Genomic DNA, 17,886 nt, shown 5'->3' on the forward strand with positions numbered 1-17,886 from the left:
GAACAAAGATGACTTTATATGTTAACTTGTCCTCTACTATAAAAGTTTCTGATGTATATCACTGTGTTTGTGCACTTGACAAAGAGTCAGCAAGTTGTTTCTTCTTCTCTTGAAACAGTGTCCAGGCCATCTTCCCTACCCCAGATCCAGCTGCACTGAAGGACCGGCGCATGGAGAATCTAGTGGCTTATGCTCGTAAAGTAGAGGGGGACATGTATGAATCTGCAAACAGCAGGGTAACAGTTCTTCCATCTGCCATGTCAACTGTGTTGTCTGTATTTTTATTTATTTAGTTATTTTTCTTAGTAAGTCTTGGTCTTATCTTGAAAATTTTTTGCTTTAATCCACCCTGTAGGCTGAGTACTACCACTTGCTAGCAGAGAAGATCTACAAGATACAGAAGGAACTGGAAGAGAAGCGGCGGATGAGGTTGCAGAAACAGGGTATGATGCCTGGAATGCTTCCTGCTGGGATGCAGCAGGGACCCCCTGGCATGGGGCAGCAAGGACCACCACCAGGACTTCCCCCAAGTGAGTAGGCTAGTCACCAGTGCTTGTTTTCAGAATGCAAAATGCACACATGGTTTGCAGTTTTGCATTACACACACGGAGTTTGAGAACAATAAGGTTCCTATGCAGAGATTTCATTAGTTTGCACTTTTGTATTGTCACGATCCTGCCTAATCAATTTTTAGTTCTCTCTGTAGATGGCCCTCTATCCGATCCATCCATGGTGCGGCCCACTGGACCAAATCAGATGGTTAACAGGATGCAGAACCCTGCTGGTCTGTGCATTAGATGCTAAGTGTTGCCACAGTTTTCCTTTTCCGTTCTAAATATTAGAACTATAAATACAAATTCACTCATTTAAATGCTTCTGTTTGTGATAGGAATGAATCCATTTAATCAAATACAGCCCATGGGTCAGAGATCCACTCCTCCACTTCCACTTGGTACGCCCCTCAACCAGGTAAGTAAAGTGATGGACCCAACTGCCTGTACTAGCCATCTTAAAATTACAGATAGGTTTCAAGACACAGATCAGGCCTGTTCCAGATCTATGCTTAATGTACATGGCAGTAGGAACTGTCCATGAAAGCCCTAAAGTAATGCAAAGAAGTGAATGTCCAAGGTCAATGAAGAAGAAGAACCAAAGAAATGCTTAGGAATTTGAGTGATTGAGAAATGGTAATAGTAGCCTATGCTGATCATACTATGGACTAAATTCTTTATCAGATGATTGTCATATCCTATGGAATGTGGTCCGTTATAAGTGAATCACCAGCAGTGCTTGGGTGAGGGTAGGGGACCAAAGGTTGTTTAGGGGTGGGAGAATTATTACCTAGTATGTTGTATGCACTCTCAGTGCACTTTACTGGGAACACTAAATACTAATACTGAGTAGGGCCTCCCCTTGCTTTCAAAACAGCCTCAATTCTTCATGGCATGGACTACACAAATTGTTGGAAACCACCCACCATCATGCCAACAAACAAATAAACCAGAAAAAAACATTTGGATATATTGGTTAACACATTTCCCTTTTTTAAAACATTTATTTAATTTACTTTCTTTTTTTTATTATTATTATTATTTTTTTATTTCCAACAGTGTGGTGGCTTAAGGATTTATGTTTAGAAATCAAACTGTCATTGGGTGTGGCTCAAAAAATTGTACCTGCAGTTTTGGAGACTGTTGTGAAATGTGCTTTTGCCAGTAATACTTTACAAACATAGCCCTAACAAATAGGACGTTCTATCTTTTGAACTTTAAGGTGTAATATTTAATTACATGGGCACTGTCTCCTTGCCAGCCTAAAATATGTTCACAGACTTGTGCATGATGTTAGAGGGGGAGTGGTGGCTCAGTGATTAAAGGCTCTGGGTTACTCATCAGAAGGTCAGGAGTTCAAGCCCCATCACTGCCAAGCTACCACTGTTGGGCCCTTGGGCAAGGCCCTTAACCGTCAATTTCTCAGTTATATAAATGAGAAGTCGCTCTGGATAAGGGTGTCTGCCAAATGCCGTAAATGTATTGTTTATTTTTCAATGTTTCAGATGCCTATGGGGCCTTCAAGGATGGCACCACCTAATGTTGCACAAATGCAGAATCAGTATCTACCATCCGGCCAGTTTCAGGGTTCAAGCCCAATGCATGGTACTGGGCCAGTTGGTATGGCACAACCTGGCCCTCAGGGTGGCATGGCCCAGGTATGAGGGGAAATTCCCATCTAGCACTGTTTGTCAAACCCCTGCACTGCAGTTTTATGAGCTAGAATAGCCACAACATGAATTTGCACTGAATTGTGGCCCTGCATGTAGAGTTTTTATCAAATCTGCATCGGACATTCTCACAACCTGTATTACTGATCAACTCAAGTACCCAATGCTATGCCTCATTTAATAATTTAGCACAGACATGCAGCTATACTCATGCACACAGACAGTAAGGCTCCTTCTCTGTGTCTGGGCATTTTTTTGAAAGTATTGCATTTATTCACCTTTCATTGAGGGCTGAATTATGAATGCTGTGTGTGTGTGTGTGTGTGTGTGTGTGTGTGTGTGTGTGTGTGTGTGTGTGTGTGTGTGTGTGTGTGTGTGTGTGTGTTTTAGCATGCTCCAATTCCGACACCTCCATTGCTGCCAGCCAGTAGTCCTTTAGCCCAGCCTGCCTCGGTTGGGGGAGTGGGAAGCGGGGCATCAGTGGGCTCTCTAGGCACCAACAATGGGGTCGGAGTGCCTCCGTCATCCTCCCCCTCTCATTCCATCAGCCTTTCGCACTGTCCAGCTGTCCGGCAGAGCTCTCCCTCTCCAGCACGCAGCCGCACACCAACTCCACACCTCACACCGCCTCCAAGCCTACCAGGTTCACAGACTCCACAGCCTCACACCCCCAGTTTGCCCCACTTAAACCTGGGTGCTGGTCAGCAGCAGCTACCTCAGCCTGCTAACACTGACAAAGCCATGCAACTACAGCAGCCGGTAGGTGGGGCTCCCTCAACACCAAATGCTGCTCTTGCACCTCAGCATCCTCCCACTCCAGTGAGTGTTTCTATCCTGCCATATGACAGTATTTGTTACTAGCTGACATCAGTGAAGGACACTTATTAATTGCACCTGTTTGGTCATGGTGTTGTCAGTTCTGCATTTCCAATGACCAACATCTTATTCTGTCTCTTCTTTTACATATCAGTTGTCTCAGAAGGGCTCTCTGCCAGTAGATGGCCAGGCTGCTACTCCTGCTTCTGTAAGCAGTGTTGAGGCATCCTCCCAGCAGGCACCCTCTGATGTTACTGGCATTCTTGAGCCTAAGACTGAGCATGAGGATGAGGAAGAAGAGGCGGATGAGGAATCCTCAATGATGGGAGGGAGAACTGGCAAGAAAGGAGATATAAAGGCTGAGGAAATGCCTGAGGTAACAAAAAGAGACTAGCTTAATGCACCAGGCACTTAAATTCATCCTTCCCATGCAGCTAGTATAAGAGGTTATTTGCTCTTTTCTTAGATAAAGAAGGAGGAGCCTTCAAGTGATGGATGTAAAAGTATTCCCATGGAAACATCTATGGCAGCAGGGGAGGACAAAAAGCCTGAACTGAAAACTGAGCCTAAAGAAGGTGATGTTGGTTTAGGAACCCCTGGCACTCCAGCTGGAACATCTAATAAAAAGAAACGTGAGAACATTTTCCACAAGGAAATTAACATACAAGATATACCCAAATGCTTTGATGTAGAATTTCATGGCTTGATGCAACCACTCGGAATAGTATATTTTCTGATTGCATAAACATTTTGCATGAAATCCATTAAAACATTTCAATTTGTACTAAACCCCCTTTTGTTGGACTAGTCTTCAAACCTGAGGAGTTGAGACAGGCCCTAATGCCCACACTGGAGTGTCTCTATCGTCAGGACCCGGAGTCTCTCCCCTTCCGCCAGCCTGTGGATCCATCACTCCTGGGAATACCTGTATGTGTCCTTTACCACTAATGAACACCAGATAAGTGTTTTTGTCCTAACTGATTTAGACATGGCTTATTAATGTGATTTATTTGTGCAGTTATGAATTTGTGATATGATTGCTATACTAACAAATTCATGTATTTATTTATCTATAAAAACTGTGAGCCCAACAGTAATATTGTAAGTAATGAATATGTAATATGTGCGTTTTATTGTATTATTTTTCATTCCTCAGGATTATTTTGACATTGTAAAGAATCCTATGGACTTGTCTACTATAAAACGCAAACTTGACACGGGCCAGTATCAGGAGCCGTGGCAATATGTGGATGACATCTGCCTCATGTTCAACAATGCCTGGCTGTACAATCGCAAGACTTCACGTGTATACAAGTACTGCTCCAAACTGGCCGAGGTGTTCGAGCAAGAGATAGACCCTGTCATGCAGAGCCTTGGTTATTGCTGTGGGAGAAAGGTAAATGTATGCTCAGAGGTAGGCTCATAAACTGAGGCAATAGACAGGTTTTTTATTTTAATTTTTTATTACTGAAGTATAACCCTACTTAGCTTCATGATGCACTTCACAGTAGTGCTGGGCGATAAAGGGATCTTGATTTGTATGTGGTTAATGTGAATGGGCATTTAGTCTGTATTAATGTACCTGACTAGCTAAATAGCTCACCATCAACCAAAGCATGGGACTAGGTAAGCGTACTGGAGTAGTGACTTGCCCAGTGACCAGCTAATGAATTTCTGATTTGCCCACTCCAGCAGAGAGTGTAAAACTGGTTTCAAGTGTTGTAAGTCTAATTTTGTATACTGTCTGCATGTATTTTGTGTTCCAAGACTAAATTAATTCTGCATTCATTTAGGAGGATTTTCTTCATAAATCATGATGTGTTACAGTCTGACACATTGTGATTAAATATCAAAATGGGTCAACATAGAAAATTTTATTTTAACATTTTTGACCATATCACCCAGCTTGACTTCAGACACCACAAAATTTTGCATTTGTTTTAACTACAGCTTACTTGCCATACATAATTTGCTTGTTGTAATGGTTCCATGCTTTTGTCTTTCATCTTTTTCTGTCATAGCGGGAATTCTCCCCTCAAACTCTGTGCTGCTACGGCAAGCAGCTTTGCACTATACCTCGAGATGCTGCTTACTTTAGCTACCAGAACAGGTAAGGGACATAGACTGGATAGCTGCCATACATACACAAATATAATATGGTGTTTCATATTTATATTATAACAATATCATGATCAAAAACTGCCAAACCTAGTTAGTAGGTGTGTAATGTTGCACAAAATTCAGTTTTGCAGTTTCGATATGGTGATGTTTTGATACAATAAGTTTTCAACGCAGCAAAAGTGAGCATGGACATAACGTGTGCCTTAGGTTTCCATTTTCTATTGTATTAAAACATTCAGCATTATAAAAGCACAATAATTGAAACTTAACAATTACAGTGTTTGTGATTCATTCAGATTCTTGGCAGCATACAACAAAAGAAAAACCATGCATTAAACAGCAGTCCCTCCAGGATTTTGCGAACACAGAAATTAATGCCATAAAGCAAACTCTGAAATCAAGCAAACTCTGATTTGGGCCAAGATGCATCACAACGCGCATTCAGCCAAAGCCCTCTTCGATTCATGTGCGTGGCACATGACTGCATAAAAAAAAATAAACAATAGAAACCATCACATAGATTCTAATGTTTTCCACTACAAATAATCAGCTAACAATTGAAACCATTACCATTTCTGGTCCATAATGGTATCCACTAGACATAACATGCCACCAATAGAAGGAAACAAATTACCAGTAAAACCAATACAATTCCAATTCTAACCATTACAAATTCTATGAGGTTTTCTATAGTTTTTTTTTCTTTCAGCAAGGAGGTCTCATTTACCAACAAATTTAAGCATGAAAGATGGTGAAAAACAATTCTGTGCAATTGCAAGTTCACCAATTCAAGAAAACAAAGCAGAAAAACGTCGCAAATTACATTGCAAAAATTTGGGAAAAAGCCGCAGCAAAATCAAGCATTTTTGGCTGCAACGGTCACAAAAAAAAAGCTCTGTGAAATCCTGCATGGGCTGATTGAAGTGGAACAAAGTTACTCGTGGCTAAACTTTCAGTGGTGGTGTTATTCAGGGTGGTGTCTGTGCAGCCCAATTGCTGCAGCATTTGTGTTTTCGTCTAGTTTTACAGACACAGAAGGGTGACCAACTTTAACACACCTGCTCCCCATTCACACCTGAGACCTTGTAACACTAACAAGTCACATGACACCAGGGAGGGAAAATGTCTAATTGGGCCCAATTTGGACATTTTCACTTAGGGGTGTACTCACTTTTGTTGCCAGCGGTTTAGACATTAATGGCTGTGTGTTTGAGTTATTTTGAGTGGACAGCAAATTTACACTGTTTCACAAGCTATACACTCACTACTTTACATTGTAGCAAAGTGTCATTTCTTCAGTGTTGTCACATGAAAAGATATAATCAAATATTTACAAAAATGTGAGGGGTGTACTCACTGTTGTGAGATACTGCATATGTGTGCATGTATGTGTGTATCTTCTAATTACTAGATACAGAGGAGGTGTTTTTTTTGTTTGTTTGTTTTTAAAAAAAATAAATAAATAGGGGAGGGAGTGTGGGATTGATTTGGCTAAATGTTTTACAGTAGTAAATTTACATTTACAAGTAGTATAAGCACTGTTTTATGACTAATAGCCTACTTAATTATGCAGTCTGTTAAATGTATTCTGTTCGATGCGCTGATGTATTTACTCGAGAGCCTCATATCAAGCGAAACAGTATACTGTATTGCTACAGCTCTTTTAGTTAGGACACAGTATTTATTGACCAAAATATGTCCTAAGAAGATTTGATGGTCAAACTATGGTTTGGTTTACCCAGTGGGGTATGTAGATGCTGCCTAAAGTGGTTTTTTGTTAGTGTACATACACTTCACTGCAGAATTATTGGCACCCAGTCATGAAAATGAGTAAAGATTGTAATATACAAAAAGAATAATATTCATTAAGTGGTATTTTGAACTCGCACAGCAGGCACATTGTGTTTTGGGGAGGGAAAATAATGTTTCAATAAACTACCTGGTTAACTTTTTTTTTTTTTTTCCCCCTTCTACAAAGCCCTTACTTGGAAATTATCCGTGCCCTTACAACTAAATAGTTTGTGAGTCTTGACCTGGGAGAATAGACCTGGGGACCTGGAGAGTCTCTTCCTGAGTATTTCCCCATGAAAAACAGCTCTAAAATGCATTGGAAAATATGGAGGGGGATCATTGATGCATGAAAATTGACAACCACAAGTATAAACAATACATTTCTGCAAATGTGGACTTCAGGCTTTTTCCCACTCCTTTGCAGTCTTATTTTATATGCATTACCTGATCATCTGTCTCTCTTGTGTTCTTTGGGGTGTGTGTGGGGGGGCCCATTGAAATGGATGGTAAAAGAGTGTAGTATAGATGTGTACCTTTTTATTTTTATATATATATATATATATATATATATATATATATATATATATTTTAAATGTAAACCTTATATATTCCCCAGAAACACAACATGGTTAAAGGCAACAGCGGAGTTCCTGGGGACTAGGGATGTCACGATACCAAAAATCTAGTAGTCGGTACCGATACCACCAAAAGTACACGATACTCGATACCACGGTGTGGTTTTAAAAAAATTAATAAAAAGAAAAAAAAATGTAAAAAATAAAATTAAACGCTCCTGGAGGACATCCTCCTCTGGTTAATACTGGCAAAAAGAGAGAGAGAGGGATATTTTATTTATCAAACACTGCCTGACAGTGACTAATAAAGGGTTAAGGTGCACTCCTAAATGCACACAAACACACCCCCTTATACTCTGAATGCAAGCATTAGTTTAAATTCACTGATATGGTGGCAGGCCAAAAAGATTTATTACAACCATTAACATTTCAATAATTATTTGAGACATTATTCTACATTTTGGTGTCAGGACACGGGCTGAATGGCAATGCATGGTGGCCCATTAGGAGGTAGTTTATAACACTGCAATACGTTAGCGTCGTTAAAAAATAACTGGCTATAGCTAACGTTACATGGAGCACTATGTTAGCTGGTTTCACGGCCACAATGCCAGCTACCTCAAACAGACATGATGTAGGGCCTGTCTTTTAGGTGTGTTGCCAAATTTGAGGTGTTTCCTTGCTTTGTTTGAAATGAACGATGGCATCGGTTGCACACTGGCAACCAATGATACCTTTCCTCTCAATGAGCTTTCCTCTCTCTGCCTTTCAACAAGTCGGGGCAGAGCTAAACTTGTCGCCATTTTCTGTAGTTTTTCCTGTGTGCTTGTAGGCGTTCTTTTTCTTCTTTACCACTTGTGGATTGACTAAAACACTTGAGCGGATTTGCTGCCCGCATCAGGTTTGAAAGAATTGCAACCTCACTACCTTCATTACCAATGGTACCTACGCTACTGCAGAAAAACAAGTACCGTCACTTTTAAGAATGTTGGTACCGAAGTATCGGTTCTTGTGACATCCCTTCTGGGGACTGAGAGCAAATGAAAAATAAATTTTAAAAGAAGGATGGTTTGTTTGTATTTATTTAAAATATTCCTTATTGGTGTCAATTTTGGTACATGTTTTTCAGAGAAAATGCTATAGCTATATATGATGCATTGATGCAGTAATTTGTGCAAAAGGAGCCCCGACCAAGTGCATAAATTAACATGCTTTTCAGAAGGTCAGCGTTTCTGTATTATAAATTCTTTATTCTAATATTTTGAGATACTGTATTTTTGATTTCCATGAGCTGTAAGCCATAATCATCCAGATTAAAACAAAATAAAAAAAAAAAAAAAGGTTTGAAATTTCACTTCGTGTAATGAATCTAGAATATATTTAAGTTCCACTTTTTGAATTCAATTGTGGGGAAAAAATTTACTTTTCCACAATATTCAAATTTTTTGAGATGCACCTGTAATTCGTCTGAGTTGTAAGTAGTTCCAATAATTCTGAAGGGTATTGTATTTATTAACAGAAGAAACGGTTCTCTAACAGCTGGTCTGAAGGTGTAATTCACATGCATATTTGTGCCTCCTATGAGAAGAGACAGCCTTAAAATAATCTTAGGCTGACACTTTTCTTCTGCAGCATGTGTATATGTTTAATGTGCTCATGTGTCTGTAAATACTCCCTACCCCCCCCCCCCTCACCCCCGCCTCCCGTGCAGTTGATTATGCTCTTGTTTAGCTGTGATGGTTTACTCATTACACATGCAAACGCTAATCTGTGCTTTGCTTTGGCTTTCTGCTTGTCTTGTCTGTCGTTTCCCTGTCTTTGTCCATTCCTACCTTTTTATCTAATGTCCCGTTTTTTTATTTTCTCCTTTTTTGACACTTCCCTTTCTGTAATTCAACACTTGTCTGCCATTGCCTGCTTTCATCTCATCATTCATCTCAATCATATCCCTTCCTTCATAAAATCCCTGCTCAAAAACCCTGCATCATGATTGACTCCTCTGGCGACGACCCTGTCCTGCGCTCCTCATCTGTGCCTGCTTCCCACTTGGCCTGCCCTGCCTTGCGCTGCACTGATTGGTGTCTGCTTCGTCATGGCCTTTCTGTGAATGGCTGTGGTGCTGGTGAATGGTGTAGTTCACCAAAATATGGACTTCTTGCTGACAGGTACCACTTCTGTGAGAAGTGTTTCAACGAGATCCAGGGTGAAAGCGTGTCCCTAGGGGATGACCCATCCCAGCCGCAGACGTGAGTTCTTCCATCAAGGCTTTCTCTTTTCTAGCCTCATGAAGGATATCTTTTTTTTTTTTTTTAAAAAACAATTCTAGGTTAATTGTATGTCACCTCACTCTCTTCAGTGTTCTTGCCCAGATAGAATTTGAAGAGATTGTCATAGAGAAAAGGAAAGTTTTCTAGCTGTTGTCCTACTTCAATGTGTTAAAAGCTGCTTGTTCATGTTCCAGGTCAATCAACAAGGACCAGTTTGAAAAGAAGAAGAATGACACACTTGACCCTGAGTTGTGAGTTTCATCATCATTGTTGCTGATATTTTGCTGAGTGTGTTTTCTTAAATAATGTATTACTCTTAGTAACTACAAAGGAAAAAAATCTCCACATTATTTTTTTTTTGAGTATTGCAGATACTAATACTATATGCTATAATGCAGTCTTTTGGGCAATATAATTTATACCATTTATGACTTGATTTGACATGTGCTCTTTGTAGATTTGTAGAATGTATGGACTGTGGGCGTAAAATGCATCAGATCTGTGTTCTGCACAATGACACTATTTGGCCTATAGGGTGAGTCTTTGTGATGCTGGTAGTCCTGATTTAACTCATTTTGGTTGTATTTCAAGGAACTCCCATCTTACCAACATCTCTCTCACTATTTCAGCTTTGTTTGTAACGAGTGTCTGAAAAAGTCCAACAAGAACCGCAAAGATAATAAATATTCTGCTAAAAGTATGTTATGCTACACGTTTTAATGAATACGTATTAAACAATGGGGTAGTCAATAATAACGTTATTAATAACGTATAATTTTGATCACCGTAAATGTTCTTTTGCTCATTTAGGGCTGCCCCAGACTAAACTGGGCAACTACTTAGAAACTCGTGTTAATGAATTTCTGAAGCGCCAAAACCACCCAGAATCTGGTGATGTCACTATTCGTGTTGTCCATGTCTCTGAGAAGGTTGTAGAAGTCAAACCAGGAATGAAATCCAGGTGAGAGATGCTGGGATCTGATTAGATATGTAAGGCTGACCTTAGTTTTAAGAACATTGCCATTACTGTTGTTTGTTATCCTCTGTTTTGGCTAGGAATATGGTCATAAGATAAAAGAAGCAGACAGGGAGATTTTATTTTTATTTATTTTTTATAAAGTTTATTATTCCTGCAGTCTGTGACCCATGTTGCCCGTTGATTTGTTATTTTCCCCTTTTTCTCAGATTTGTGGACAGTGGAGAGATGCCAGAGTCCTTCCCATATAAATCCAAAGCTCTGTTTGCCTTTGAGGACATTGATGGTGCTGATGTCTGCTTTTTTGGCATGCATGTGCAGGAATACAGCTCAGATTGTCCACACCCTAATCAAAGGTAGGGCATATCCTTATTAGATGATCTTGAACAAACATGTTATTAAACAGAAATAATATTGCCCCTGTCATTCATCTAACAAATATAACCATGTTTTCTTACACTCTGTCAGTTTTTAAATACAAGTTATTGGACTGCACCTTTTGTACAGTCTGATAATGCTGTTCCTCTTCCCTAACAGACGAGTATACATATCCTACTTGGACAGTGTGCACTTTTTTCAGCCACGTTGTTTGAGAACAGCAGTATACCATGAGATTCTTATTGGGTATCTGGAGTATGTCAAAAAATTAGGGTAAGATGTTTCCATTGGATGTCATGATGGAGTAAGAAATGTTAAATTATCTAATTTATGCCTGCATCTTTGCCACTTGCCTCCTACCCAACCTTGATTTTGTGATTCTACTTTCAGGTTTACTACAGGCCACATTTGGGCCTGCCCTCCCAGTGAGGGAGATGACTACATCTTCCACTGTCACCCTGCAGACCAAAAGATACCCAAGCCTAAGCGACTACAGGAGTGGTACAAGAAGATGCTGGATAAAGCTGTGGCAGAGCGCATTGTACATGACTATAAGGTACATGATTAGTTATTTTGGGTCAAATGGTGCTTTGTATGGCATGTATATTTATAAAGACACAGACAGATTCAAGAAGCCATTTTATTCCTTTGCAGGACATCTTCAAGCAGGCGACTGAGGATCGTCTCACTAGTGCCAAAGAGCTGCCTTATTTTGAGGGTGATTTCTGGCCCAATGTGCTTGAAGAGAGCATTAAGGAGCTGGAGCAGGAGGAGGAGGAGAGAAAACGGGAGGAGAACAGTACTTCCTGTGAAAGTGTAGATGTAAGTTGGAAAATCCGTTCACCATAGTTACATTAAACCCTTGAGTCAATTTGATTGTATACCACCTTGCCTCCTCTAGGCTACAAAGGGTGACAGCAAGAACGCCAAGAAAAAGAACAATAAAAAGACGAGCAAGAACAAGAGCAGTCTGAGCCGAGCCAACAAAAAGAAGCCAGGGATGCCAAACGTGTCGAATGACCTGTCACAAAAACTTTATGCCACCATGGAGAAGCATAAAGAGGTAGGACAGAGACATATTCACCATTTTAATTGGAGGGGGACGACTTGGTATTCTAATTTTTCTTTCTTTAAGGTGTTCTTTGTCATCCGGCTGATTGCTGGGCCCATTTCCAATGCTCTTCCACCAATCATGGACCCCGATCCGTTAATGGCATGTGACCTGATGGATGGACGAGATGCTTTCCTTACACTGGCACGAGACAAACACCTGGAGTTTTCCTCGTTAAGGCGGTCCAAATGGAGTTCCATGTGTATGCTGGTAGAGCTGCACAACCAGAGCCAAGATCGATTCGTCTATACCTGTAATGAATGCAAACACCATGTTGAGACCCGCTTCCACTGCACTGTATGTGAGGTAAGGAATATTAAGTTTGCTTAAAGTTTTCTGCATCTGGGGCGGAAACTGAGATGAGGTGTAAAATGTCATCTGTATATATGTTGGCTTATTTATGTCTTCATTTAATGCAGTCTCCATTAAACTATGGTACTGTTAGCCTGTGGTCCGCTGAAGTATTTATTCTTGTATTGTCTCATCACAGGATTATGACCTTTGCATCACTTGCTACAATACAAAGGGTCATGAGCACAAGATGGAGAAGCTGGGCCTGGGTCTGGATGATGAGAGCAACAGCCAAGCTGCAACCTCCATGCAGAGTCCTGGTGACTCACGCCGTCTTAGCATTCAGCGCTGCATTCAGTCTCTGGTACATGCTTGCCAGTGTCGCAATGCCAACTGCTCACTTCCATCCTGTCAAAAGATGAAAAGAGTGGTCCAGCATACCAAGGGCTGCAAGCGTAAAACTAATGGTGGTTGTCCTATCTGCAAGCAGCTTATTGCACTTTGCTGTTACCATGCTAAACACTGCCAAGAGAACAAGTGTCCTGTGCCTTTCTGCCTAAACATCAAGCAGAAACTGCGTCAACAGCAGCTCCAGCACCGGGTTCAGCAGGCCCAGATGCTTCGGAGAAGGGTGGCTAGCATGCAAAGAACAGGCCAGCCACTAATTGGTGGAAATGAAGGGTTGCCATCACCCAGCAATAATGGTACTACTGGACCTGGGACACCCACACAAAGTACTCCATCTCCTGCCCTACAGCCACCCACTCAGCAATGTCCAACTCCTGTCCCCCAGCCTGGAGTTGCAGGAGGTCCACAGCAGCAGCAGCAACTTGCAGGAATGGTGCAGCATCCTCAATTCCAGCAGCTACCTGCCGGTGGTGGGATGATGAACTCTCCACAGCAACAGATGGCTCAACAACAGCAACCACCACAGACACCCTCCATACAGCAGCTTCAGCATCCCAACAGCCTTCCTCCATATGTGCAAAGACCTCCAGGTTCCTCTCCACTTTCTCAGTCTATGGGGAAACCTGGTATGGGCCCAGCTAGTCTACCCCAGCAACAACAGTCAAACCCAGGTCAGTCAACATTTCCCTCACAGCAGCCCTCTGGTCCTCCTCCTGCAGCCCTGGAAATGGCCTTGAAGATTCAGCGAGTGGCAGAGACTCAAAGGCAAATGGCTAAACAAAAAAGCCTGCAGATGAATCAAGGACCAGGGATGATGGCCCCACACACCCTGCACCAGAGCCCTCAGGCTCAAAACCCAATGGGTCTGAACCATCCTGGAGCAGGGATGGTGGGGCCCCAGGGATTACAAACCCAGACACAATCCACTGTAGCCAGGGCTCAAATGGAGCAACAGCAGTGTGTGGTAGGAGCTGGCATGCAGCAACAAGGAGGGCCTCAAAACCAACTTCCTCCTCCGGTGCAAATGCCACAAGCTCCACAGGGTGGACCTCAGCTCCAACCTCCACAGCAGCAGTGGGGTACCCCTAGCATACCCCCTCAGCAGAGACCAGGAATGTTGAGTCAAATGGGTCATGCAGGAATGGTTGCTGGGCAACAACCACCACAGATGGTGCAGCAGCAGCTTCCACAACAGGGGCAACCAAGAGTGATGGGTATGATGGCTGGCCCAGGTGGAGCTTCAAACCCAGGAATTGGCAGTGGAGGTCTCCTTCAGAGTGCCTTGCAAGACCTTCTTGGAGCTCTGCGTTCCCCCAGTTCCCCCCTTCAACAGCAACAGGTCCTGAAAATATTGCGCTCAAATCCTCAGCTTATGGCAACATTTGTCAAGCAGCGTGTGCCGAAATACCTTGGAAGAGGTGGGCCTGGTGCTGGAGGTGCAGGCCCAGCAACCATGGAAAGCCAGCAGCTAAATGTAAATACAGGGGGCACTCAACCAGGTATGCACATGGGTCAAGGGACTGGCATGCCCCCTACGAACCCACTTCAGCAGCAGCAACAACAACTTCAACAGCGTTCCCTTATGGGTGTGAATATGCAGCAGCAGCAGCAAATGGCTTTGCAGCAGCAACATGGTGTTATGCCTGGTCAAGGCTCAAACATGACCGGTATGTCACCCCAGTTCAAAGAATTCATGAGGAAACATTTGCAGCAGCAGCAGATGGGAAACCTTGGTCAGTTTCAGCATCCGCAATCACAACAGCAGCAAGGTTATCTTGCCCAGCCTGGGATGCCGTCTCAGCAGCCAGGTCAAGCTCAAGCTGGTGGACTGCCGCAGCAGCAAGGAGGACCGCAGGCTGGGCTTCAACAGAATTATTCAGGATCCATGTCTCCACAGGTGGCAGCAGCCTTACAACAGAGATTGCAGCAGCAGCAGCAACAGAATGCCATGAGTGGACTCCAAGGGAGTGATGGTGGTAGTTCACTTCAACAGCAGCAACTACAGCCCCCTCAAGGTGGTTCTCAGCCTCAGCCTTCCCAGGCCATTATCCAGCAAGCACTGCACCAAAGGCTCCTCCAGCAGCAGCAGCAGCAGCAGCAGCAGCAGCAGCAGCATCATCTAGGTGGTGGGTCTCCTGCTCAGCATAATAATCCCATGAGCCCTCAACAGCCAATGTCCCAGTCTCCGCATTTACAGGGCCACCAACTTTCCACTTCTCTTAGCAACCAAGTGAGGTCACCCCAGCCATCGCCACGACCCCAGTCTCTGCCACCAAACTCTAGTCCATCTCCTCGCATGCAACCCCAGCCTTCTCCACACCGCATCTCCCCCCAAACACAAACAGGCTCTCCACATCCTGGTCATCTTCCCCCACATCACACTGGCATGGTAGCACCTCCACTTCCACAACCATCATCTCAACAGCAACAACAGGCTAATGCTTTGGACCAAGCCCCATTTGGGTCAGACCAGAATGCCATGCTTTCACAGCTTGGTGGAATGGGGCCCCTGCATGGGCAAGGAGCTAATGACATGTTGGCTGGCAGCAACCAAGACATGGGGACAAATCACAGCTCATTAAATTTAATGTAGCATTACAGTCCTCAAAACACTTAACAGGAATGGGTTGCAATTTTAAAAATTTACTGTTGCTCTCATTATTAGTGTTATTATTTAATATTTTTGAAGTAAATGAAAAGACTACACCTTCCTATGGGAGATACTACATTAAATGAGCAAATATTAATAAATTAAATGAATGGTAAATTATTGCTGTTAATATATGCACATATATTTTTAGCCAATTGTGTTCAAAGGGTTCTGGGTGAAAGGATGGGAATATTCTCCTTGGTATTTGACGTACTATTTTTGGGGATGACTGCCTTTTTATAAATATTTTTTTAAGATTTTAAATGCATAAAATTAAAGAGAAAAATGTGTTAACACAATAGATCTTTGTTGTTTTTCCTCCATACACATTCAATATTGGGCCCATTTTTAAAAGTGTTAATTACCATCAGCAGTTGGTGATTAAAATTTAACAATTCTTATTATTTATTACCTTCATTCTTGGAGACGGATTGAATCCCTACAGAGGCCCCTACTGGACAACTATTGGCATATTTTCTTTAAAGTGGTTGCAGTTTGTAATGTATGTATTTTTGTTTGCAGAACCAAGCAAGAAATGGATACATTTTTATTTATTTATTTTATTTTTTTTAATTTTATTTTTTATGGTCTTGTGAGGGAGGGATTTTGGGGTTTATTTTTCGAGTAAAAACCACAGTGTATCTTTTTTTTATTTTATTTTTATTTATTTATTTATTTTTTCTTTCTTCCTTTCCCTTTCTCCCCCCCGATGGCAGATTGCATGGGATGCTTACATACTGTCCTATGCATGTCACGATTTTCTCACTACTGTAGTCCCTGTCCTTTTGAATGTGTACTTCAATCTTTCATTCTGTCTTTTTATAATTGGAATGGTACTAGAACTGCTGACACTACACATATGCTATAATCATTGGACACAGTGCAGTAATTTCTACCATGAGGTTTAAACGCTGATGAGGGAATTTTTGAGTTCTCAAGGAAGCAATCTTAATGCTTTTTTTTTTTTTTTTTTTTTTTTTTTTTTTTTTTTGCGCCATCTCATGGACTCTGTCCTCACTTCCTCTCTGTCCAGGAAGGAACTGTTTTCCTGACTTTTTTTTTGATGCTCAGAACTTTGGGATTTCAATCATCTTTTTCCTACTGTGTAAAGATATTCTGGACTTAAAACTTTTTTTTTATTATTATTATAATTTTTTTGTTAAATAAAATTGAAATACATTGAACTGGACAGTCAAGTCATAGAATTTTCTATTTATGGTTCCTTCTGATTTAAATTCAAGGGAGTTTTCATGGGTGGGATGTTTCAGACCAACACGAGCAGGTTTATATGTATACTAAAATTGAGTTGTGGGGGGGTTTTTGGGTTGGTTTTTTTTTTTTTTTTCCCCTTTTTTTTTTTTTTTTTTTTTTATAAAAAGAAAATGATTGGTGTGTAGTAACAAGGCACTGCTGGTTCTCTTTGTCTTTATGTTGCACCCAAACACACTGTGGAGGGCATCTACTGTCCATTTCAGATAGAAAAAGACAGGTGAAAATGAAATATGAAAAGCAATTCTGTTCTAATTTTCTGTTTTAATTTCCCCACTCCTTCACATGTTTAACTGGTAAAGTTAGCGTGACAAGACCTGAACAGTGGCAATATGGCGTGAGACTTATTTTATAAAATAAGAAAAATACTTGTCATATATAAAATTATATACACATATAGATAGATATTTTATTTAATTTTTGAAAAAAAAAAACGAAGTAAAACGAGCTGATAAATTACAATTTTTAAGAGACGTAATGCGAAATGACACTGTCATACCTTATACATCCCTCTTGGGGACTGCTGAGAAATGTTTTGATTAAATGTCTTATACATGTCTATATAAATATATACATAATGATCCACTGTACAAACCATAGTAACTGAACATATTTTTGTTCTGTTTTTTTTTGTGTGGGTGTTTTTTTTTTGTTTTTGTTTTTGTTTTATTTTTTGCTTGTTTTTTTTTTTTTTTTTTTGGATGGGGGAGATGTGGACTGGACAAATACCATGTGATTTGTTAAAGTTTTGACCACTTTTCTCTTGCTAACACTTTTTGGTGCTTGCTGGGAGGAGCAAAAATATTTGATGCTCTGGTTTCAATAATTTTTTTAAGTTATTTTTGTGGTCAGATTTTTTTCAATTATTTAATTGTACATTAAAGTATGTTTGTACCAATGGAAAACTCATTTGGTGGTTTTGCTTTGTATAGAATTTTGACTTCCACAGACCGTCCAAGTACTCTCATGGTACTTTCACTATGCTGTTTCTCGAATCGATAAAATAACAAAG

At 41.1% G+C, this 17,886-nt stretch overlaps 1 protein-coding gene across 4 annotated transcripts in view; it reads left to right on the forward strand.

Moving 5' to 3' along the window:
- Nucleotides 1–17,779, forward strand: part of ep300a (E1A binding protein p300 a) — a 28,607-nt gene extending 10,828 nt beyond the window's left edge. For 2 of the 4 annotated variants that reach the window (XM_053639141.1, XM_053639142.1), the window contains exons 9-31: nucleotides 119–236; nucleotides 356–530; nucleotides 695–784; nucleotides 890–969; nucleotides 2,057–2,209; nucleotides 2,612–3,040; nucleotides 3,192–3,413; nucleotides 3,504–3,669; nucleotides 3,846–3,964; nucleotides 4,194–4,433; nucleotides 5,059–5,147; nucleotides 9,690–9,770; nucleotides 9,986–10,042; nucleotides 10,249–10,326; nucleotides 10,421–10,488; nucleotides 10,602–10,752; nucleotides 10,977–11,123; nucleotides 11,305–11,418; nucleotides 11,536–11,701; nucleotides 11,800–11,967; nucleotides 12,047–12,208; nucleotides 12,281–12,562; nucleotides 12,747–17,779. In XM_053639141.1, coding sequence (XP_053495116.1) covers nucleotides 119–236; nucleotides 356–530; nucleotides 695–784; nucleotides 890–969; nucleotides 2,057–2,209; nucleotides 2,612–3,040; nucleotides 3,192–3,413; nucleotides 3,504–3,669; nucleotides 3,846–3,964; nucleotides 4,194–4,433; nucleotides 5,059–5,147; nucleotides 9,690–9,770; nucleotides 9,986–10,042; nucleotides 10,249–10,326; nucleotides 10,421–10,488; nucleotides 10,602–10,752; nucleotides 10,977–11,123; nucleotides 11,305–11,418; nucleotides 11,536–11,701; nucleotides 11,800–11,967; nucleotides 12,047–12,208; nucleotides 12,281–12,562; nucleotides 12,747–15,548 — 6,157 coding nt within the window. In that variant the 3' untranslated portion in view covers nucleotides 15,549–17,779. The remainder of the gene's footprint in view (nucleotides 1–118; nucleotides 237–355; nucleotides 531–694; nucleotides 785–889; nucleotides 970–2,056; nucleotides 2,210–2,611; nucleotides 3,041–3,191; nucleotides 3,414–3,503; nucleotides 3,670–3,845; nucleotides 3,965–4,193; nucleotides 4,434–5,058; nucleotides 5,148–9,689; nucleotides 9,771–9,985; nucleotides 10,043–10,248; nucleotides 10,327–10,420; nucleotides 10,489–10,601; nucleotides 10,753–10,976; nucleotides 11,124–11,304; nucleotides 11,419–11,535; nucleotides 11,702–11,799; nucleotides 11,968–12,046; nucleotides 12,209–12,280; nucleotides 12,563–12,746) is intronic. The other 2 variants (XM_053639143.1, XM_053639144.1) reach the window with 1 other exon arrangement.
- Nucleotides 17,780–17,886: the final 107 nt, after the last annotated feature.

This window comes from Ictalurus furcatus, chromosome 13 (assembly GCF_023375685.1).
Source record: "Ictalurus furcatus strain D&B chromosome 13, Billie_1.0, whole genome shotgun sequence".
Taxonomy (NCBI): Eukaryota; Metazoa; Chordata; class Actinopteri; order Siluriformes; family Ictaluridae; genus Ictalurus; species Ictalurus furcatus.